Source organism: Mauremys mutica, chromosome 8 (assembly GCF_020497125.1).
Source record: "Mauremys mutica isolate MM-2020 ecotype Southern chromosome 8, ASM2049712v1, whole genome shotgun sequence".
NCBI classification, from domain to species: Eukaryota; Metazoa; Chordata; order Testudines; family Geoemydidae; genus Mauremys; species Mauremys mutica.
Window position 1 is genome coordinate 86,950,504 of NC_059079.1, and position 25,469 is coordinate 86,975,972.

At 37.2% G+C, this 25,469-nt stretch overlaps 1 protein-coding gene across 5 annotated transcripts in view; it reads right to left on the minus strand.

The window, feature by feature from the left end:
- Positions 1-2,283: 2,283 nt before the first annotated feature.
- Positions 2,284-25,469, minus strand: part of GABRA1 (gamma-aminobutyric acid type A receptor subunit alpha1) — a 90,864-nt gene continuing 67,678 nt past the window's right edge. For 3 of the 5 annotated variants that reach the window (XM_045027655.1, XM_045027658.1, XM_045027657.1), the window contains 3 exons: positions 19,568-19,720; positions 13,347-13,549; positions 5,909-6,217 (listed from right to left, as the gene is read on the minus strand). In XM_045027655.1, the coding sequence (XP_044883590.1) occupies positions 5,909-6,217; positions 13,347-13,549; positions 19,568-19,720 (665 nt within the window). Of the gene's footprint in view, positions 2,408-2,499; positions 2,688-5,908; positions 6,218-7,573; positions 7,785-13,346; positions 13,550-19,567; positions 19,721-25,469 lie in introns of those variants that run through there. The other 2 variants (XM_045027656.1, XM_045027660.1) reach the window with 2 other exon arrangements.

Genomic DNA, 25,469 nt, shown 5'->3' on the forward strand with positions numbered 1-25,469 from the left:
GTATAAATTGGCATAGTGCCATTAAAGTCAATGAACTTATGGAATTTATACCAGCTGAGGAGCTTGCTTATAATTTTTTTCTGAGAAAGTTTCATTAACCAATCTTGCTTTGTTAGTTACTATTGTAAGAGAATAGAAATAAGCCAACTACAGGCAAAGATTTTACTATGGTCTTATTTTTTTCTGACTGAGGAGATACGCAGTTTTTTTAAAATGTGTCTTTTACCTCAGCTGAAATCCAGTTCTCTCTTTGTATAGGACATTTAATTAAAAAAAATATTATGACTGAAGATAAAGATCTCTCTATTATAGTTCACTGAGCTTTATTTCATGGTTTTATTTCACCATATCAGTTTCTCATTTATTTCATTGTGGGGTGGAATTTACCATAGCCCTGTGGTAAATTTCTTACATTAACAGGTTTTATTACACTTGAGAGAACATCTGATAGCTAACATCCCATTTATGTGGAGGTACTGTACTCTAATAATTGACAGCAGAGAAATAGTAGAGTAGTTTTTTGATGAAAATTTTGGTTTTTAGCAATTTTTCACTAATATACATCTGCTGCATTTTTTTAAGTGAGATAGAAGTAGGTGGTTGCATTAGATCTGAATGACCAATACAGTCAAATCTAAGCCTCTATGAGGCATGCAAGAGAGGCATATTCTAGGCAAATATCAACAAAAATTGCCTTTAGAGTAGACAAACTCAGATATCTTGGTCTTTCACAGACAGACCTGCACAGCCTCTGGTTAATTCTGAAGCATACTTAACATATGAGGTGACCTGACAGGAAATGCACCATTTCTATTTGTATGGATGAGGTTCAAAATCTGTTTGACTTCAGAAAGCCAGAGTTCACTGAACATGTCTTTCTTATCTTGATAGCACATTAAAAACCAGTGCCCTTTGTCTGTCTTCAGAAGATTTTTAAGGTAAAATGACTCTACTCCTTTGGTGAAATGTGTGCAAGAGACAGCTGTGCTGTGAGTGCAAAATCCACTCAGAACATTTTCAGAAGCCCTAAAGCAGTTTAATCAAATGAGTTTATCAACATCAGTGAAGTAATTCTGTCTGTTTAGAAGGGCCTGTAGCTAGACAAAAATGAGTCTGTAGAATCTTGTCATTTGGAGGCTTTTAGCTCTCTTGTAGTATATAACAGTGTTTGTAATCAGATGTAACATGACAGCAACAGCTTGACAGGCTGATAATACTCTACACTTGCAGAATTCATGACTGCAGACACATTTTTATTTTAGCCATGTCATATTTATGTCTAACAGGAGGATTTTGCTGCTAATCTGCCATAGAAAGACTGAAGAAATATTGAAGTTTTTATTGTTTTAGTGCACTGCTTAGATATTTTTTCATCTACTGAGAAAGTTTAACTTTCCCCAGTCATGCTAATTTACTTGGACAGTCATTCAGATCCACAAGACAAGCTGAAAGAAGTTTTCTATTTATACTTCTGCTCCCTGAAGTATGTCTGCCCGATTTTCTAGCTGCTAATGTGTTTCATAACCTCATATTATTTACCATGTTGGTGATGAGTGGAAGGAGATAAAGAGAAGGAGCCCAGCCTCAGGGAAGGGCTGTTCATAGGAAGATTTTATTCCAGTAGCTCTCATCCTGTGGTTCTGTAGCTTCATGCAACTTTTTGAGGTTCCACATTGTCTCTTGAAGTGATCCACAAATATGGTTGGAACAAGCAGAATAGCCCTGATGCTATCTGATGCACAAGGAATAAGGCTGAGTCAATGGACCAGAGCCATCAGGAGCAGTCATCCTCCCACTCTCCAGCCAAGAGGGGTGGAGAAGGGACAAAGAGGAGGAACACCTTTTTGTCCTCTTTCCAACCTGCCAAGAAAAGAGTTGTAGGAGACGAGACACAAACAACTTTCAGGTTGTGCCATTTTTTACTACATTACATGCTTGCAGCAGCTTTGAAGGAGGTTGCAGGAGTATAGCTGAGAAAATTTGGCCCACTGATGCAATGTTACAAAGCAAACATAGCAAAGACTGTCATGGTGTTGTACCAGGAATGTTTTATGATACTCTGTGAATCTATTTGCTGCTGGTGTTGTTCTTTAGCCCTTCAATATTAAGTACCACACCTTGATTTTCTAGGAGCAAAATCCTGATGTTCTTATTTATTTTCACTCTATTCTAACTCAGGCAGACTCCTGCTTAAGATTGTCCGAGTAAAGACAAAGTAAAAAATAATGGCCCCGTGCTCCCCTCCTCAACTGCACATGGAAGAGAGCCTGTGCCCATGGGTGTGGGGTATTCCAATATTGTGGCTTCAATCCTGCAGGAAGTCCTATGTGGGGGTTCCTTAGGATTACAGTTCCATGGAGTTGAGGAAGATACGCTTCGGATGGGGAGCTGAGTTGGATTTCCCTAACTGTAAATACAGTGGAGAAAAAGTAAATGAATATGATCAGAGGCCACATTAACTTGCTCTGCTTTCTGCTCCATATTAAGGACTCCACTTACGGGGGGTCCAGGGGCTAGCACAGTTAGAATAGTCCTTCCAGGGGCAGGCAGTCACTATGTGGGGCAGAACAACATGCCGATGTCTTTTTCCTCCTGCAGATACCTTGAGATCCACATGAATACCAAGAAATCCATGGATTTATCTCCCTTTGCCCACAGATGAGCAAATCATGAAGACTTTGCTTCCCCTGCAAGAGGAATTCAAGAAAACCTCTGAGGTTTCAAACTCCATGCAATTTCTTTTCCTATACCTGGGTTTTTCTCATGTATGTAATAATGAGGACTTCAGCAAAGTTTTCAGGACTTGGCCTATATAACCATTAACTAGAATGTCCTATACAGAATCTGTTAAAATAAATTAAGAACATCAATTTACACCACCTAAGGATCTGGCCCAAAGTCTCCATTGGTTCTGTATTTTTTATTTGTTTTTTGTTTGTTTTTGTTTTATTTTACCAGAACATGAGGTCTGTATTAAAACCGCCTGCATTTGTTTTGTTTCCCCTATCATTTATCTGGTTAGTCTATCCATATTCTGCCACAGTAATTATTAAAAAATTTAACTGTGACACTGTCCTATTCTATTTTGACTCTGTATCATACCCTTCACCATATTAGCGAACCTAAATCACTTGTTCATCTAGGGCATTTTATTGCTTTGTTGGATGAACATTGTGCAGACTTCATTATTTAAAAAAATATAAAATCATATTTCAGAAACTATTCTGATATTGCTTGTGTCCCTTGAAAAACATTGTGCAGACACTTATAAACATGAGAATGTCATTCATTTCCGAATACACAGAAACTGAGATGAACAGCAGTTTCTCACGCAACATATAGTAAAAAGCAATAACTAAAAAACCAAAAGAAAGTAAAACATTCACTTTCATTATTGAACATTTTTATCTTTATTATTATAATAGAATTACAGTCTGACATAAAATAAAGAGCTTTTGCTAAACTCTGTAAAGCAAATACATGCTTCTGCCATAAACAACCTCTATTAGATTTAAGTTTTATTGCCACATTACTGCACTGAGGTGCAATAAACATTCAATGTCATCTTTTTAAAATTATCCCAGGAGTAAACAGGAACTGTCCTCTATAAGAGTGTATCATTATTTTCAAGGAAGACTTACTATTATTACATGGTTTAGCAAAGCACTGTAAAAAAGCTACATAGAGAATACTTTATATTTGATAAACTGTGCAATCAAATTTATACAGTATAATACTATTCACATAGACTAACAAACTAAGAGGTGATATAATGCAGTCATTGCATAGCAAAAAGCAGACTAATTAAGTAATATTCACATCTAATGTGCAAAATGCAGACCAAAAGGTAGCTATGAGTAGCTAGGAAGATAAAATACTCTAAATGAACACACTAGATTAACGCCAAAAATAACAAGATAAACAAGTACACAGAAGTTAAAGAGCCATATTTTATTTTTTTCTATACATATATCTACACATGAACCAGAAGATGAAACATCCCCTTTAATAAACTCCAATCAGATTAGCTCATCAAGTTTAGACAGGACTAAATGTTAGACAATGAAGCATTGTTTAAAAACAAATCTTTTCTAAATAAAACATCAATTTTTTTTGTGTAGATTGTGAGTGGTAACCTCTTGATTTATTGAGAAAGAGTTTATAAAACATTGCCTGAAACATAACTATGAAACTTGACTGTCTCATTAACTAATTTGCTGACTGTTCATGTGGCATTGTTTTTAAATTCACTCAATACTATGTTTTGTGGATTCTGAATTAACGCTTGCAAAAATCCATCAATCTCTCAATCTCTTTGAAAAATCCTTACCTGAAATTGATATTTCTAAGAAGTTCTCAGCAGTAATGAAACTAACTAGAATTGTTTTAAAGGGAATACCATACCTGCAAAATGGACATCTTGTATTTAAAGCCCTTACATATTGTTCCTACAAATATATTGCTACAGTAAAAATGAAATGTAGTAAGTTTATTCAATAAAATCTATTTTCCTGTACATTCTTTTGTGTATGATTTTGTATTGAATGCTACATATATTACATCACTTATTGTAACAGTTATGTATCAGCAAATATAGCAGTAATATACAGATGATTTTTCTGTCTTAACAAGTATTTTACCAGTTTTACCTACTAAATATATTCCATTTGTTAGTATTTATGCATGACCTGAGCAGACCAGTCATTTATCTAATAGTATACATTGGATGGCATTGTCAAATTGCAAACAACTGTACACTTAACCACTTTACAAATGAAATTAACTCCAAGCTCTTTCTTTCCTTTTGTAGTCTTTCCAGTACCACTGACTTTTTTAATGCAGGCTCTAAATATGTTTCCTTTAGCATTTAACAACATATTAAGAGCTAAGATAGATGAACCCTACACAATATTTTAAGAACACAACTTTAAAAAAGTAAAAAAAGTACAATCTCATGCTGCATATTTACATATATTATTTAAATACTATATTTTGTCTTTCTGCTATCCATAAATTTTAATCTAAAGCTTTTTAATGTACTGTTTTATAAAAGAATACATTCAACATATCTAGAGCTTGCAAAACGTTTTTTTTCTTTCTGAAACATATTGATAAATAAAAGCTACCTGTAAAAGCATCCAGGTACTGGTTTGATTACACATGGGGTAAAGGGCATTTGAATTCTGCACTTAATTGTGCAACTGATTTCTTGTCTAGTCTAGTGACAAATTAATGCTTAGAACAAGACTGCCTCAAGACAGCAGATTAAAGCATTCGTTACCATTGAATCATATGTGCTGTACAGTGATAAACTGTTCCTAGAGTATTCGGACGTCCTTTTCTTTAAAGAACATTTAATATTATAAGACCAGTGACTGGGGATTGGGGCGCGGGGAGATGGGGGCGAAGGGAGGGGAGAGAAGAGCTGGAAACATAATGTATCTCATGGAATCTGATAAAATTGAAAGCCTTACAGCCTTGAAAAAAATATAACATAAACAGTGCTCTGTAAATGGTAAGTACACTACAGTATGTGCTACATGAACATCATAGAGTATTTCCCCCCACAATGATTTTGCATAAAAATATTTCACATACATGTACAGTATCTTTGTTGGGATATTCAGTAATAAGCTATCTACAAATGGTTTTGAATTCATTTTCATTACTGAACTTTTCCTCTCCCTTCTTCAGAATCGTGGTTCCCAGGTGTACACATCACATTGTTATGGCCCTAGTATACAGGGTTACTTTTTTTAAATATATATATATATACTTTTTTTTTAAAATAAGGAAACCTTCATTTTCTTTAAGACAGAGGCAATGAAGCAACTGGGAATTACTGTGTGTCAAACTGAAAGTAATCCCCAGTGCAAAAGACTGAACAAAACTACGTGAGTTAACAGGGTTATTGATGTGGAGTTGGGGCTTTCAGCTGGGGTTCTCTGTTTAAATAAGTTGCCCAGTAGACTAAATTAAAGATTCCAAAAAGCAGTGGGAAAGCTATTCTTGATAGTCGATCAATTTTGCTGACACTGTTAAAAGTTTTCTTGGGTTCTGGTGGTTTTGTTTCTGGTTTAACTTCTTTGGGCTCTATTGTTGCACTTTTAGCAATGGTTGCCAGCCCAGGGTCTCTGGCAATATTAGGGGTGTAGCTTGTTGCTGCTGCTGTGTATGTGTTATTTTTCTTAATGAGGGGATCCTTCAGTTTCTTTGGCTGGGGAAAGAAAAACATGAATTTTATTCTTGTCCACATTTTCAATACTTAATATTGTGACAATGTACCATAACACAGTGTTGTTGCTACATATTGAAATTATACTTCAAACTGGACTAAGTAGATGTTAGGTGTGCATGTGTGATTTACGTAAAACATTGTACTCAAGAACAAGATACAATCTCTCAGTTTAATTACTTTTCCTAGAAATAAATCAACCAATTAATTCCCAAAAGCATTTAGAATAACAGATACATTTTAGGATATGCTATTTTTTATAGTAAGCAAAGCAGTGTATTGCAATATCTGCAATATTAATCAAACAGTAGCAAACTAAACATAGTTCATTGTCTTCTGAATCAAATGAGCTTTGTGACTAGAACAAATATATTGAGTTTGAGAGATACCAAGAATGCCACCATTATAAAATTATTTCCAAATTTGTCATTCAGATACCATGATAAATAATGTATTATGAGTTCTAACACAACTTATCATACATATCATTTTCATCTTCCTCACACTGAGAGAGAATGTTTATTTAAAAGGAACACAACAAACAGCTTATTGATCCCTATTCAGCAAAATACTTGGAATTTAGGCATGTGTTTAAGGGCTTGGACATACTGGAGCCTTAATGATGCCTTTTGCAGGTAACCACTGGACTAGCTGAGTTGCAGTGGCTGGAGTTTCATTCAGAATGTGTGGGAGCTATAAAATTGTATATCCCCAATCTTTTTTAAAATATCCATATATTGCACTGAAATTTGGGGAACATCCTAGAATGCTGATATTTTAAAAAGTGCTAATAGCTCAATAGAAATGACTGAGTTATATTAAGCATGCTGGATGTGATCCTGGTCCTTGATCAGGCATTGTGCCACTCTGATCATTTAAATTTGTCTTAAAGCCTTTTAACTGGCTTGAAATCATCTGTCATATGGTAATCTCAGCTGGCATAAAGTTGTGGGCAGTTCTATTCCCCACCATAGCTTCTATATAGGAACAAGTCAGAGCATAGGTTGAGTGGAAGGGAAAGGAAGCATGAGAGAAGTACTATTGTACTGTGTTTCAGCTATCCCTGACTATGTGGAAACCACTCCTATGGCTCAGAAGGGCTCTAAACTGTGTTTGAAACTGATAATGGGGCAAATGCCAAAAATCTGATCCTGTGTTCCTGGAACAGTAAAAAGAAGGTATAGATAAAAAAGAACCTTTAACAGATTGTTTTAATTCTATAAACTAATAAAATTCAGTATATATTTATTTTTATTTATATTTTATTGATTTCCCCTTCCAAAAAGGGGGGAGAACAGAAAAAGAAAAGAACAAAAATGTATGCAAACAGAGGGAAAGGAAAGGGGGGGGGGGTATTTCTCATTTTCCCTCCATGAGAAATTAATCAAAGATTTCTAAGAAATTAGACCATATCTTTTTAAATTTGTTTAAGGTCCCTCTTCTCCAAAATTGTAAGGCAACACATATCCTTGAGGTTGAGGAAGAGCCTTCAAATTGACTTCGGCATAGATGTTCCAGATTATTTCCACCTAATAGATGGAATAAACAGCTGAAAAACAGTTAATTCAAAAAGAAAGAGTCAAAAATCAGGGAGTCCTTTGGTCATTCATCCATCAGCAGCTTCTGCTCTCATATTACAAAGTTTCCTTTTTTTCATTTTTTCTTATTTGCTCAGGACAGAAACAACCCTAGTATTCTAGTAAGCAGTAATAAATCCAGCTAAACAAAGAACTCTTGCACAGAAACCTAATAGAACAGCCATTTTGTAGTTTTCCATTTTATGAAGAATCTGAGCTAGGCAAAGCCTAACTCCAGTAAGTATCTCGATATTTTATGTCATAGTGAAGTTTATGAAGCAGTAATATCACATCTAATCAGAGCCCAGAGTGATATTAGATTATGAACTTCTGTCCATCACGAGTTTGACTGACTTGACTTTGCCTTTTCCTTAGTATTCGTCACAGCTAATTCAGTACACGGTGTACAGAGAATATCTTTGGTATGTTAATATGAAAGAATATAGGGGGATCCTTAACTTCTAGGGAATACAAGAGCTATACAATCTTTAATATTTTAAAACAATTCTTGAATATTGTTTTTTATGGGATTTTTAATGTTTAATTTAGTCCCAAATCAAATGGAATGTATGATTTAGGGTTATCATTTCATAAATCTTGACTACATAGGATACCAGTATCATTGCCATATGAAAAAGTCTATTTGCTACACAGAACAGACAAGATTTCAAAATTTCAGTGCAACTGGATCTCCACTAAAATGTATTTTTAAATTACCCTTAAAAGGAACTATAATGAACTTGCAAGTATAATTAATAAGGAAAGCTGAGCAAATATTTTGCAAGGAGAAATGTAGTCATTATTTGACTTAATTTAGAAATATTCTTCAGCAAATAATTACGCAAATTATTTGCATACAGTTCTTTGTAAATGTTTACTTGTGTTAGTTATTAGTTATGAAAGTAACATGGCTTTATTTCTATTCTCTGATTGTGTAACTTACGCAACTAACCAAAATAGCATGAATTATTAATATTGCCTTCAACTACACATTTCAATTTTTTTGTGCATATTCAAGAACTGAAGCTTAATATTAGTTTTTCCCAAATATTCACTCTACTGAAGTTTCAGTACTAAACAAACAGCAAATATGACCACAACCACTCAAATCAAAATTCTTTTACACATTTGAATGGATGTTCATGAATTCTTACCCTCCCTTTCTCCCTCCCCCAATATTCATTCAGCTCTACTAATAATGCTGCAAAGATTTTGGTTTTGCAACACTATCTTCAGTTCTCATATGTGAACATTTTGCATAATTCATTCTAAATCCTTTAGTTAATGTTTCTTCTGGTGCTCATTGTCTCGTCTCCAGACTTGAAGTAAGTGTCTCTTCAGTGCAGAGGAGAGGACTTAAGGGAATTTTGTAGTAAGAGCCATTTAAAAACAGATTTCTTAACTAACATATGTAATGACGTGTTCCATATTTTCCAGCAGATGCCTTGGTGGTAAGCACTGGAAATGTATCAGAAATATGTTTGAATAAACAAAAGGGATAATAGTCAATGTGTATGAAAGCATGAATTGGATTAAAATAGGATCAGTGTTATGTACAAGATGACTCGGGAAATTTCTATGTTGTGTATGTAAATTAAAGAGATTTTATTGTTCTCTCAAAAAAACTTTTTCAATATTTGATAACAAATGTATGGAAGCTATTGTATGGTCCTAAGGAATGTAAGAATTGCCATATCAAATCAGAAACGTGGTCCACTATCCTATCTCTGAGAGGGAAGAGTACCAAGCGCTTCAGAGGGAGCTGCAAAAAACCCAAAACCCACAGTGGACAGTTATGGATTAAACTGTCTATAGGGGAAGCTTCTTCAAAAACCTCTCCATTCGTGTGTGGCTTCTGCTCTGAAGTACAAGTGTTTATATCCGTCTTTAAAATACTAACTAATATAATTCTGAATGTTCATATTGGGCCCCATCCCAAACCCATCTAAATTAGTGGGAGCCTTTCCTCTGATTTCAATAGCTTTTGAATCAGGCCCAACATACACGTATCTGCTTAATACTTGTTTTGAATTCAGTATCACTTTGTGGCAATGAATTACCCAGGTTAATTACTCATGATATTAAAAAAAGTATTAGTATTTCCTAATACCACTATTAAATCTGTTGTCTTACAATTTCATTTAATATTCCTTTGTATCATGAGAAAAGATCATGTGTAGAACAGGCATGAAATATATTGGCAACCGTCAATCCAAACTGGATCATGGTGTACATGTAAGAGATCTAATCAGGTGCCTGATGAATCCACATATGGCTGACAAGTCCAATTCAAGAGTGACATAGCTTGTTAGAAATTCTACAGATTCATGTGCTGTCTGAGTTAGAATCCATGATTACAGCATGCTACTTTCTTCTTTCTCACTTTGCTTCCATCCTCTGGATCAAAGCCACTTCATGTTGAGCTGCACCTACTCAGATACTCCCTCCAAATTGGAAGGGATCCTGCACACTCCTCCCAGCTTTCCACATTGATATTGAACGACTTCATATCATGTTTACACACATCGTGGTACTGCCATAAAGGGCGACCCTGCTTTCTGTCCCAAATCTCAATGTTGAAAATATTCTTGGAGATACGGTCTCCTACCATTCACCTGCCATGAATGAGCCATTGCAACCTCCTCTTCTTGGCAGTGGTTTCTAAGTGTGTCAGTCCTGTGCACTCCAGCATCTCTGTGTTTGGTAATGTGTTTCCCCACTTTATTTTCAGGATCTTATGCAGACATCTCATGTGGCAGCTATTAAGTCTCCTGATATACCTGGCATATGTAGTCCAGGTTTCTGAACCACAAAGCAGGGATGACAGCACACAAGTTTTATAGATTTGCATCTTCAATCTTAGTTGATAGTTTGCTGTGATTCCATGCACAGTTCTGTAAGCCTGAAATACTTAGCTGCTTTTCCAATTCTATTAATTCAGACTGAAGGTCAAGATTTCTGATGATGGTAGAACCCAAGTAGCAACAAGCTGTTGACAACACCAAGAGATTTACCCTCCAGAAAGGGTAACTCTTTGGTACATGATCACAGTCTTCTTGAAACTAATTGTCAACCTGAAGCTCTTGCATGATTCATGAAATTTACCCAAGAGATTTTGCAGGGAAGATTCACTATGGGCAACCAAGGTCGCATCATCCGCAAACAGGAATTCTCTCAGAACCTTGGTTTTCACTCTAAAGCTTGCAATGTTGATAAATGCCATCATTGCTGTCCTTAAATGCACGAAGAAGCAGTAATGAAAAGTAGATGTTAAAGAGCATGGAAGGCAAGATACACCCCTATTTCATGCTGTTGTTAATGTGAACAGCATTTTATTCTTTGTTTTCATACACACCAGTTGCCCGCATACCTTGATGTAAGGAATGAACTTTCAAAAATATGGGGGGACAAGCCAGTTTCTTTAGAACCATAAAAAGGCCCTGTCTGTTGAACATATCCAAGGCCTTTATCAGATTGATGAAGGCTATGTAGAGTGGCATTCATTTTTCTCTACACTTCTCTTCCAGTTGCTTAACCGAAAATATCATATCAATGGTGGAGTGTTCTGAGTGAAAACCACATCAACTTTCAGAATAGATTCTTTCACCTAGAGATTGCAGCCTAGGGAGCACAATACAAGTGACAACTTTTCTGACGACGTTCAACAGGAAGATACTTCTATAGTTGTCACTATCACTTCTATCGCCCTTGTTTTTGTATAATTGTACATTGCATGAAATGGATTATTTACTAAACATGGTCCATGCATACCTTGCATCATCTACACATATTTTTTCCCCACTTTTGTTAATATGGGGTGCTTGGAGTGAAGAATCCTGAAGAAATAATAATGAAAAGGTTTCACTTTGTTCTTGTTATTATTTATTGGTTCATAAAGCCCCATGAATGGATTCTGATTTCCGCAGAAAAGGATGGGATATATTTGCTAATAGGTAACTTCCACTCTTGTGGAGTCTGGTCTGAGATTCCTTTTGTAGTTCAGCTATTGCTGATGGCAGACAATCTGACCTTTAAGTCTGAGATGCACCCCCTACAAGACCTCACCTGCTGGGTCCCACAATGCTCAGTCTTCTCCATCGTGGTATTGAACTTACATACTAAGCATCTAGAGTATTCAAGTGCCTGCAGAAAATACCCATGCTGTGTATCTTTTATAGAAAACTTACACATACTACGCCATATCCTCAGCTGGTATAACTCAGATGCCCTCAAAATTGGGGATGTAATAGAGGAGACAAGTGCTTCAATGAACTTTTCTCTTCTATTACATCCCCATTACTGAGGGCATCTGCCTCCAGTTCAAGTCTGTCTGCAACCTGGGGTTGCTGTTAGACTCCCCACAGCTACAGGGAGCCCAAAGAGCCATTGCAGCAAAAATGTCTGCTTCAGCCATAACTGGCAGAGATTGCACCCCATACTTTCAGAAAGAGGTGAGGTGCATGGTGATCCACAGAATCATGACTTCTAGGCTTGCTCAGTGCAACTTATATTAAGAAATGAAGAAACACCCTGAACGAGCTCCAACTGATACAAAACCCAGTAGTCTATCTACTTAGCAACCATAGTACCCAACTCTTTGCACTGGCTCCCCATTGAATATAGTGTATAGTTAAAGTTCTCCATGTTATTAGACCTAGATACTTCAGACATCACCTCCCTTATTCTTCAAAAACATGCTCTGCCATGAAAGCTACATTCTAATGAAGCAATTAAATAATCATTAAATAAGGGAAGGCTTTTCCATGTGTCAGACGGAGCTTTCAAAGGGGCAGGACTTTGATGAGGGAAAACTAAGATTAAAAAAGCATTTTGCATTAATTTCTGAAGTCCATGGTCATTTTTATTTCTTGTGGAGTAAGTTTCATAATCTGTTTCTTCCTACACACAAATTTGCAAATTGGTCCTGATTCATAGCCTTTGGAAATCAAGGAAAAGATATCCACTGCCTTCAGTGAGCTTTGCATCAGGCTCACAGACACTGCACACATCCACTGAGTCTCTCACTCAAACACACAACATATAAACTAGTCAATCTATTCCTACTACCGGCTGGAAAGGAAAGGAAAAATAAAGAGAGACTGTTAAATAACTGGAAGGTGCTACAGTGATGAGAGCCATATTAAAGACATGAAGGGAAGAGGGTGGGAGTGTTGAGGTATGAGCTTTCCCTTCGTACCACAGCTTTAGCCTCAGCCAACTTGTATCTTTCAGATTTAAGACATGGGACAGGGATTATGTCTTCCTCTCTTTGCCACACAATGCTGCACATGCTGGTGGTACTCTAAAAATGAAAATGTAACCACTCTCCATACTAATAATTTGCATACAACAAGGGGTTTCAACACATAGTGTAACCAGCAGATTCGGAACAGAAAATGCCCAATATCCATGTAAAGAGCCTTTTTCAGTAGATTATCTAAGTCCCATTGGAAAACATACAGACTGAATCCAGCACAAAAGCCATGAATAGATATTAATGTACATATCATAAAATCTATTAGTAAAGGTGTTACCTTTTCAGGAACAACACTTTTGCCATCCCATGCGTAACCTCTCTTTGTGAAGTAGTTCACTGTTGCAAATTCGATGAGTGCTGAAAACACAAATGCATAGCACACTGCTATAAACCAATCCATAGCTGTGGCATAGGCCACCTTTGGAAGGGAATTTCTTGCACTGATGCTCAAGGTGGTCATTGTGAGAACAGTTGTCACTCCTGTAAAGCAAAAACGTCAGCGTCACTTTAGATTTTGTCTTTTACTTATCAATGTGGATTCACAAATAAAATAGGAAAAATAGTTTCACAGGCTTCTGTTATTAGAAACATATTTCCCAACCAAAGAATATCAAATTTCAGGTTCTGCTGTGGAAATAATAATCTTTGAGGTACCCTTCTGGATTGTGCTTTATCTTGTTCTTTTGACATATGGAAGTCACCACCCTGCACTTTAAGCAGGAGGGCTGGCCGGGAGAAAGGGCCATGATTTATGGCTTCGGGGAGGAGGGGAGATGTAAAACTGCTGGAAAAGCAGTCAGAATGGTGGATCACTCACAACCTAGGAATGAGGGGTTTAAAAAGGTCAGCCTGGGCCTGAATTGGCTGGAATTGGAGGATCCTGGCAGTGGATCTGATGGAGGGACATGAATGGAAAGGTGGGGCATGGGGAAGGGGGGCTGAAAAAAGCACTCTCTCTCTCTCTCACACACACACACACACACACACACACACACACACACACACACACACACACACACACACACACAGTGAATTGTGGGGGTTTTCACCTGCACTGCACATTTTATCCACCAAGTTAGTCCCAGACATCTAATAATAAGGTTGAGGCCTGATTAAACCCATATCTAATGTCTCCTGTCATTCTTTCGGCATAGCCAGACAATGAGGTTTGTGCTTTAGGAGATATTGCTGCTCCAAAAGAAACAGCCCTGAGTGGATGACCAAGGAGTATTGTTGGCATTGACCACAATCAAGTAGTTGTCAGTTATTCAGTGTTGGACCACTTAGAAATCAAGCAGACAACAGTGGATAGGAAAATAATGTGAGTTTAGTGAAAGAGGGATAAATGTGTTTATCAGGGTTACTGATATCACATTCCTTTTGCTGAACCATCTGTAATATTAAATATCTAACAAACTACACGATATATATGTTTTTCTTCAAGGCAGGAGTTTGGACACTATATCTCAGAATATATACACTATATACAAGAAGTAATTGGTCCATGTAGTCGTGCATCCTGCCTGTGATGGTAGCCAGTGCAGCAATGCCTCAGACGAAAACAAAATGAAACATAATCTGTTTAATTTTGAGGGTCAGGAAGGAATTTAGCTGGGTGCATTATGTCCCACAGCATGAGATTAGATTTACTATTTTCTTAGATTGTAAATAAATTCAGTGATTGAATAAAATCTCAGAATTATTATTTTTAAAGCAGACTTAATGACCATCCCTCCAACATGAATGAAACAGGAAGAAGAAAGTCACCACAGCCCTATTGTTGTCCAACATAATAGACCAACATAATTTCCTCTTCCAGCAAAAGAATTAGAAGAGGAGTTAATTTCTGACTCAGTTCCTGTTCTCACCTAGCATTTTAGTAATCATGTGGATGGTTGCAACTCTTTTTCCATCTTGTCAATTCTTTCATTACATGTCATAATTGCAGATAAAACAACTCAAAATTATGCAAAGTTCAGCGAGGCATACACAGGCATGTTGGATACTTTCAGCCTTATTTGTGTAAGATTGCTACAGTGCTATAAGATGTTTCCCATAAAAACAAAGGATGTTAATTGTTCTTATTGCTGATTAACCTGTTCAGGGCTGAATGAAGTAGCAAACATATTTGGAAAATATGCTTCTTCAATGTAGCCCAAAATAGACTAAGCTTCATGTTATGATATTGCATTTATTTGAACTGATATTTTGTACAAGTTTCTCTGCCATTAAACAGTGATGCTCTGGCAACTGTAAAGAGGTTAAGTAAGACCCACGGCAATGTAATTTGCATTTCTAGTAGCTTTTTTCCTGCTGGAAGAACAATTTTTCTTTAACTAGCCATGGAGTTTTTACTGACAGTAGGAGGATTACATTGCTATCACATTGCCTACAGATTTTTGCAAGTGCAAGCTAGACATTTACATCAAATCACATGTTCTCAAGTTACCTTGACAACTGCAGACAATTTCATGTATTAAATTACAGTTTATAATCACTGTACTGAGCACTAATGAAAATATGCAGAGATCTAAAAGGGCCTGATAATTAAAAATATCAATGACAATATCTTGAATTATGGGTACTTAATGATGATGTAGTTTTTGTTCCTTAGGGGAATGTATAAGGTCTTTATCCACTTATAACTAATGATTTTTGTTGCTCTTGTACAGTAAATCCTGCTATGCTATACTTTGTGTTTTTATTTATAGTGCTAAAAGAGGGCTATAAATCGATATTGCTGTGCTTGTCTGTCTGGATGCATGTATGAATATGCCCAGGTGAAGTATTCAGAGACATCTTTTTTCTTCAGTGAAGTTAGGAGATTAATAAAAAATAGCAACAGAATTCTAGACTTGGTTCAAACATATGTAAAAACACACAAATAGTCAGCAAAATAATTGTATTCTGAACGGGAAACTTTTAAAATGTTTACATTCTTGAAGGGCTGTCGTAAGGCTTTAAAAGCATCAGCCTGAATAACATAGGGTATTGTATGTTATTATTTTGATACATGGGGTAATTTGGTACCCCATTTATGGCCAACCATAACTACAGCATCATGAACTAACAATCTGGTATTGCCAACAATAAAAAAAAAAAAAGAAAGAAAGCAAAATGGAAGCAAATGAGGTTCCATTTCTTTTTTTTAAATACATACATAACAATCTTTGAATGTATCTCTTTTTAAGGGACCCAATCTACTCTGTGACAATTGTCAAGATTAGACTTTTGATACCAATTTCAGAAGTGAGTGTAAAGGATTTGAATCTGTTGCACTTCACAGAAGTTTGTGGGTCCCCTTTTATATAAATTAGACTCAATTAGACTCTCCTATACTCCTATACTTTGTTTAGGGACTTCTCTACATTCATATCTACTTACTAACATGGAGCTTACACCCCATGTGAGCATTTGTCTCTCTGAATCTAAGGATGTCTAAGCTGGTGTGATTCACCTGAAGAGGCATTGGGAAAGTGGGCTGGAGCAGGAAAAGCAAAGGGGATATTTTGAGAGGTAGGTGAAAATAGGTATAATCCAGCAGGCGCTTCTCAGGATCAGGCCCTTAGACTGACCTCTGAATTTGGTTATAGATCTCCAGCTTTCCTTTGCCAACATTAAAAGGCAGAGTTCCTCCTGCGACTAACCTCCACATGTCCTTTGGAGCCCCTTTGTCATGCTCTTGCACTGTGCTGAAGGGGAGCTGTTGGGGCAGAAACAAGGTCTGCTGTATTTATGACCTTTCACTCCTGCCAGAGGCATTCTCAACTGGCCAATTATAGCTTGAGCAGCACAAAAGGAGCTGGAGCATATTGGAGAAATCTCACCTCCCTTTTTCTTTAATCAAATGCTTGTTGTTAGATCTATCTATCTATTTGTTTGCAATATTGGAGAAGACCTGAAGAAGAGCTCCATGGAGCTCAAATGCTTGTTTCTTGCATGAACAAAAGTTGCTCCAATAAAAGATATTACCTTACCCATCTTGTCCATCTGTCTATCTTGATTTTGAATGTGAAATAGGTTAAACAAAAGCCCTAGAGAATGTTCTAGCAGTTTCTTTCTAATTAAAAAATGTGTATTAGAATGTAATAGCAAAAACTCCAGGAATTCAGAAGCAGGTGTGAACTATATCATCTTAGAGTCCCTTGCATTCATCCCTGCCTGAATCCTACTCAGACAGAAGACAATAGGAATTTTGTCACTGATTTCCATAGCAGCATTGCGCCACAACAGTATTTGACGAGCTTGCAGATGAGATCAACCCACAGAGTTATTAAAGCTGGGAGTTTCAACTGGGGCAAGAACGTCTGGTGAACAACTCCCTTTGACTAAATTCCCTTTGAAAATCCAAGCCAAAAACTGTATTAGCCATTTTGCTTTATGAGAAACAGTCAATGCACGCTTTCTCCTAGTGTGACAGCTAACATCTAAACTTTGTCTACACATTACATAATTCATAGATGATATGGCTAGAAGGGACCATTATGATAATCTAGTATGAGCTTCTGCACAACACAGGCCATAGAACTTCCCCCAAAATAATTCCTGGAGCACTTCTGCTAGAAAAACGGTTTAAAAATTGTCAGTGATGGAGACTCCACCATAGCCCTTGGTAAATTGTTTCAATAGTTAATTACCCTACATGTTAAATATTTGTACCTTATTTCCAGTCTGAATTTGTCTAGCTTCAACTTCCAGCCATTGGAATGTGTTATACTTTTTCCCTGATACACTGAAGAGCCCTTTATTAAAAATATGTTCCTCATGTAGCTACTTATACTGATAGACTCAAGAAGCTCAATCTATATAGCTTAACAAACAGAAGGTGTGAAGCAGTGACTTGATTACATCTATAAGGCATCATGGCTCTTCTTTGAACTTTCTCCAATTTATCAACATCCTTCTTGAATTGTGAGCACCAGAACTGAACACAGTATTAAAGCAGTGGTTGCACCACTGTTAAATTCTGAAGTAGAATAACCTCTTTACTCCTACTCAAGATTCTCCTGTTTATGCATTCCAGGATCACATTAGCTCTTTGAGCCACAACATCACACCCATTTTCAGCTGATTATCCACCATGACCTCCAAATCTTGTTCAGAATTACAGCTTTCCAGGGTAGAGTCCCCATCATTTAAGTATGGCCTACAGTCTTTGTTCCTAGCTGTATGGCTACACTTACGGTTTGCAGCGCTGGTAGTTTGCAGCGCTGGTCATCCAGCTGTGCAGGGCCAGCGCTGGTGTGTGGCCACACTCACAGCTACCAGCGCTGGTGTGTGGCCACATTTGCAGTATTTACAGCGCTGTTGGGAGTGATGTATTATGGGCAGCTATCCCAGCGTTCAAGTGGCCACAACGTGCTTTTCAAAAGAGGGGGGTGGAGTGGGGTCTAGTGTGACAGGGAGCGGGGGGAAAGAGAGAGGGGATTTTTGGAGCCAACACTGTGTGTTTAGCTTCCTGCATTGAAAAATCAGAACATGTTTCTGACCCCTTAGTCTTAACTCTTAATTGCAAACAGCCTGCCTCCAACACGGACTCCCCGCGGTGTACTGTGACAGGGAGCGGGGAAGAGAGAGATTGGAAAAATCACAAAATGTTTGCGAACCCTGCATCCAACGCTGTTTCCCCTGCCTCTCATTTGATCGTTCACAGCCAGGTACAGATAGCTCCTGTTTGCTGTGATCAGTGTTTGTTTTTTTAGATAAGCAGTTCAACGGAGCTCCTCCGTTCTGTTTCATTCACTCTCCCTGCCTGCCTCTCATTTGATTGTTTACAGCCAGGTACAGATGATCATAGCAAACAGGAGCTCTGTTTGTTCGGAGCTCCATCGGAGCTCGTTCACAACAAAACAAAGAGAGGCTGCATAACAAAACAAAGAGAGTAATTTATAAAAGCATTCTGGGATACACCTTATACCCTGGAGGCCAATCACAGCGCTGGTGTGTGACCACACTTGATGACCAGCGCTGCAGCACCAGCGCTGGAATCCTTATTCCCCATGCCGAGTGAGGTGTACGGCCAGCGCTGCAGCCAGGGAGTTGCAGCGCTGGAAGTGCCCTGCAGGTGTGGCCACTTACTAATTGCAGCGCTGGTGGAGGCTTTCCAGCGCTGCAAATCGCCAGTGTAGCCATACCCTAGATGTATACATTTCATTTAGTAATATTAAGATGCATATAAGCTAAACCCTTTGAATATTCCTTTTCATTTTTTATATAAATCAAGATAGGCCAGGGTGTTCAGATCTGAATCCAGATTAGCATGATGTCATTATTTTTAATTTTTGTTTTTGATATATAGCATTTTACTATATATTCTTTTTAATAAATTAAATAGTTTGGACCTTTTAAAAAATCATCTATTGCAATATCTTCAAAGAAAAGCATATTTCTTATCCAGTTCTCCAGTGTCACTTGGGTGCTTTTCTATAAGTAGCATATGACCATGGCAAGTTTTTGTTGTTGTTATTGTTTTGGTTTGAATTTTTAAGTTTCACTTACCAAATACTGTTCTTGCTGGAACAGATTCTCTGTTAAGCCAGAAGGACACCTGGGACAGAATCACTGTCATGATGCATGGTAGATAAGTCTGAATGACAAAGTAACCAATCTTTCTCTTCAAATGGAAGTGGGTAGTCATAACAACATACTCCCCTAGAAACCAATAAAAATAAAAGACAGTGAGACCCTTTCCCATATGCACAGATTAGAATCTGTGTCCCAAGTTTTTGCATGAGTAACAATTTCTTCATCATTTCTGTCCTCTGTTATTAAAAAATTTATTTGAGACAAGTTTGGTTTAGGTCTGAAGAAATTTTGTAATAACGAATTGATGGTGCAGGGGCCTTTCATCTCAAATTCAGCCCAGCGAATAAGTGAATAAAACTTAATGTTAACTGATTCATTGTCCTTTGTGAAATGGGGACCTTAGTCATCATAAATCAGAAAACTATTATAACCAATACCCTTGTACACAATGTCCAAAGATTAAATGAAACCTGGCGACTGATGGTTAGACATGGTTCATCCAGATCAGGCTTAGGACACGAGGATTAGTCAGTTTATTTATGTTTGCATTGCCATTACCTGTGCTCTATCTGTTCTGAAGATAGAAAGCTAACATTCTAATTCTATTAATTTAGTACCTTTCAATAATAATAATCTCCCTTAAAATAAATGGCTGATGGATGAATTATGACAGAATTCTGTCCATAACTAGCTTTTTTGGATATTGCAGAAACATAGAGAAACAGCATTCCTGTGGAATTTGTCACCATACAATGGGTTTTATAAATCTCAGGTGCCCGAATACAGCCAAAAATACCTCAATTTCATTCTGTTATTTACAGACATTATTGAAAATGCAATATTTTGAAAAGCAATAGTTCCAAAAGATTTGAAAACCTATTGATGTGACTTTATGTTCAGTATAGACTGACTTGCAATACAATAGATATTAGCTTAGAAAAGATACATGTGGCTTTGAAACTGAATGAAACCCTCTGCCTAAATAAGAGATGACGCATGAAATTACTGTGATTCTCTTTTAAAATATAAACAACTGGCAACAGCACTGGCAAAGGAAAATCCTAAATTGGATTGAAAAACTGTGTCTAGACATTGACTGCTTATGCACCAAGCATGTCAAATGCCCTTTTTGTCTAATTCAGATTCTAGAAGAACATTCATGCGAACATTCTTGCCCAACATATAACCCTGAGGGAAGCTTATAAATAAGATGTGACAATACTCCTAAGATGTTTGAATATACATTAAAAGACAATGGCAGAGGGGGAAAAAAGAGAATCAATTATGAGCTGAGCAGTAGAGGAAAGGATATATGAAGAGAAAGTCATCTCCAAAATAGGACTGGCAGGAGCATTATACTCAAGTAAAAACTAAGTAAGATGACTGGTGTGACCTCACTCTCCTTTTTTATCATCCACTTATCTTCTTTTTTGTCTGTGTCCTTTTTTTGAAGGGTGCCTAGTATAGCTAGTAAAGCCAGTAAAGAAGAATTAATCTAAAATATGACAGGGGGAAGCTATTTTAATGTAATCAGATACAGAATAATCAAAATGGTATGTAAGCATTTAATTCATTGCTTGTGGAGTACAAGCTAAGAAGGACAGAGAGTTAACACATCATAGTACTCCAAAGCTTTATTTGGCTGCTTAAATTATCAAAGTATTTTTTGACCTGTGAAAAATGAGAACAAGATTCCAAGCATAAAGGAAATTAAAAAGACTGGGATTAATGTCGGCTTGGTAAATACTGTAGCTGCTTTGAGCTAGCCAAAGGTAACACTGTAAGTGACATATTGCAGATGACCACACAGACTGACAGTAATGCCTGCTATTAAGTTACAAGATAAAATCCTTTTCATTAACTCTGAATGCATCTAAACTATCAATGGACTGTAGTTAATTATTAAAAGACAGCAGCCCGTTGAGAGAGGTTGATTTAACGGTGGGAAGTGTGCTGCTCATTTGCTATTCTCTGTACATCTAGCTTCTTGTATGTTGCAGGCTTTATTTCATTGAAATGTATAGGGTCTCCACTACAACTACTGTCCACTGACATTGTCAGTCATTCCCCTATAATTTTATGTTTTCAGAAGTTTATAACTCAGCCATATGCTTCTCTTTAGGACAAAATTTTTATAGGAAAAAGACTGTTCATAAGTTATCAAAAATATATTTGACCAGTTTTAGCCCCTGATGCTGAAAAAGCATTTAAACACATGCTTTAATCCAAGCATGCACTTAAATCCCATTGATTTAAAAATCGTCCGATAGACTATCAGTTCATATGGTGCACTATGTCCTATTCATATTGTTTTCTTTAATTTTTAACGTGTTTTTAAAACTCTGCTTTGGAACCTTGGCAATCCTTTTGATAAATAATATCTATTTTATAAATGGGCCTTTTGTTTTTCATTTTACTTATTACATGAGGGTTAAAACAGTCTTAAGTAGAGTTGTGCTTGAACCAGACCACCACATCTGAATACCTCCAGACTCTGAGTATTCATGACTTGTTCAGAATTTTGCTGCTGGCTCCTTTTTCAAAAATGGGCCAAGACAAAACCCTAAATCCAAGTCCAAGGAAAGGTTTGATCCAGATCCAAGCCCAAACTTTATTTATGAGGTTTATCTCTAGCAATCAAAGTTCAGATATTTAGCTGAGATAAATCAACATAGCTCTACTGGGGAACATGACAGCTAGTCAATAACAGCTATTTCAGTGTTATTACCCTATTTTCTGTGTTTACTTTTTTAAATGATCCCTGGGTTCCAAAATAGAATATAAAGCTAGGTGTGTGCTGTAATACCAAGGAACAGGTGGTTTGAGTTAGAGACAAATTATTAGCCATACTTTTATATTTTTTTATAGTTGTAGGTAGAACTCTTCCAGTTTCTGGCCTTCTGTAATATTTATACAGTATAACTAATTAGAAATAAAAATCTCATTTAGAAAAGAGTCCTCTCAGCAAATGCATGGAGCATAAAGAAATAAGAATATAACTGTTACTGAGCATATATACTGCTGATTTTCACTGCAAAACAATATTTCCAAGGTGCCAAAATAATTTCCATCTAAATGGAGATTTTTACGTGTCCTTTAAGCATCTGTTTTGGGTTTTTTTCCACCAAATCTTACAGAAAATAAAGGACATTTTAAAGACTTGCTACATCAAAAAGAAATGCAATGATTATTGGGGAGTGACAATAGTTTCACATGCATATCAAAAATGGAAAAGGTTTCAGTGACTCCTCTTTCATTAAACATACTAATAGCAGCAATAATAGTTATTTATACATAACATTTGCTAATCAATGTAGTAGTATATGCTTAGGTCAGATTCTTTCCTTGCCACCATACAATAGTCAGAACACTGAAAGGATATTTTAGTCATACTAGGGGTGGCATCTGCAAACCCCTTTCTGTAAACAATATGGAAGTAACTACCACCCTGCTCTAGATTTGAAAATGAGGGCACAAAGTAGTGACTATGAGAGTGGCAGAAGAGAGAGAATCAGGTGGATTGGTCCAACTAAAAATCCTATACCTTGGAGAATGTTTGTAGTGCCCCAACTCCCAATAAACCTCGGAAACTAGAAGGGATACATGTAGAAGGCAGCCATCTGTTTATACGTGGAATTTTTGGCAAACCCAAACCTCATGAGCACACATCAAAAAATTCTGCAAGTCTTTGGTGGCTTCTTCAAAAGATCTCAAAAACTCCTAGGCAACCAAGCTCTTCTTTTGTTTAATAGTGGTTCTGGAAACTGCAAATGGAGATTATATACAGGAGGTATCACCAAGAGACTTCAGCCTTTTGCCTGTGTTAATATAGCATTAATCTCAGACAACTTTAGAATTTGTATACTTCTTATTAAACTTATTTTACACCCTGATACTGGGACCTTTCGGAAGTCAGGGAATATGCAGAGGGATTTTGCTGGGCTTTCCATAACTGAGAAGAACAATTACTGCAGTAACTCCCAAGTTTATATTTCAGGGAAATGGTGGTGTTCCCATAACTGAGTGGAGTAGAAAGCAAAAACAATATTTGATTATTAACCATGTTTGAGCTGCAGTAGTATTTTGCTTAGGGCAAGTGCCATGGAGAAAAGGTTCCACTTACAGATCTTTGTGAAACAGTGACTTTGTGAATGATAGATCTGTTTCTTCCACAACTGTATTCCTTTAGCAGGTATTAATGATAGAGGATTCTGTCGTATGTACAAGTTTGGTGCAAAGATGATTATTTAACTAGATTATTTTTAGGATTTAATAGCTGTTGTTTTTAGTCTTTTGTAGTGTTCCTGCATCTGTACAGTAACAGGTCTTTGTTTCAGAAGGTATCCATTGTACAAAGTTCAGGTATATGTTTAGCCACCTATGCTTGTGTAGGAGGAAGTAGGGAAAAACATATGGAATATCTCTAAAATATAATTCAGTTTACCTGTGAGAGTGCTCCAAGAATGATGATGGTGGTAGGATTACATTTCTTAGGTCTGTCTTCAGTTGTTTAAAGATTTATTATCTGTCTTTCTTAAGTTACCTATTTCCTTCGTATTGAATTATCATGTACTATATCTAGTATTAACTACATGGTTTAAGTCTCTTTCCAAGTTTCTGACTCTTTATGTACCTTCTTACCTTCCATTGGTCAGAGGAAAAAGTGATTTTGGTCAAAATAGTTTGTAAGGGGTAAAACTGATTCAGTTAGGCTTTTCTGCACCAGAGATTTCAGCCAGTGGAGATGCACAGCAACAAACACTTAGCATAGGCAGAAAAAGCCTGTTGAGCTGTACTGGAACAAATCATGGTTTAAATTGGTTTTGCCCTTCTATACGAAGGATTTGCACAGATGCAGCTCCCCCAGTTCTGGCCCTTGATAGTGTAACTTGAGCAATTCTCCCTGTAGAAGAAGCCTTAGTATCTCTGTCTCAGTACTTCTTGAATTTTTTTTTAACCTTCCTTATGTCACAACTCTGGTCTCTTGCAAAGGGGCTTTGTTCTTTTCTGATATTGTCGGAATGACACTGTAATCACTCTCAGAGCCTACAGGCTCAAAGCCAGAGATCTTTAATAATTTTCTACTCAGATAAAATCCTATTCCCTTCAATGAGAGTTTTGCTCAGTAAAATGTGAGTCCTGAGTCATTCTCTATTACGTCTGCACTCAGATCTGGCCCGTCTCTGTAGAATGAGGAGAGGTTAGATTCCTCTATGGCTCCATCCCTCCCTTTTTGGTACCCTGCAGAAAGCCCTCCACAGGGACCACAGAAACACATGTGGGGAGGAGGTGATCCAGAGACAAAAATGGGGACTAGGAAGGGCAAGCATCATTCATCCATTAAGTCCTAAAGGGCATTTATGCTGTAGAGGTCATTCTGTACTATGGAAACCCCTTTTGTGGGTTATCACAGGAAGAGCTACATGTGGAGTATTGCCGAGAATCATGACCCCGTTGGAATCCGCAGTGTCTGGGAACTCGAGGGGGGCATGACATCCAAAAGCAAGCCTTGACGCACAGGACTTCCTCAGAAATATCCCTGGTCTCTGGTCATTCCCAAGATCCATGGGAATGAGGCAGAACCCTCTGCTTTGTCCTTTGGGGGAGGGAGTGGGCAATCTAATTTTCCTTCTTACCTATCTACTAGGTAGAGAAATTCAGATGAAACACCATGGGGAAGTCTCACAGAATTTTCCTCCCACAGATCCCCTGTTTGAGGTCAGTTCTACAAGTCAGGGCAACACTGGCTAGAGTAAGGAGCTTAGGATGTGATCCTTATTGTTTATCACTTTTATTGGCCTTTAGCACAGGCACCTTGGGTGACATTCTGGCCCCACCCAAGTAAATGGCAAAGCTACCACTGATTTCAATTAGG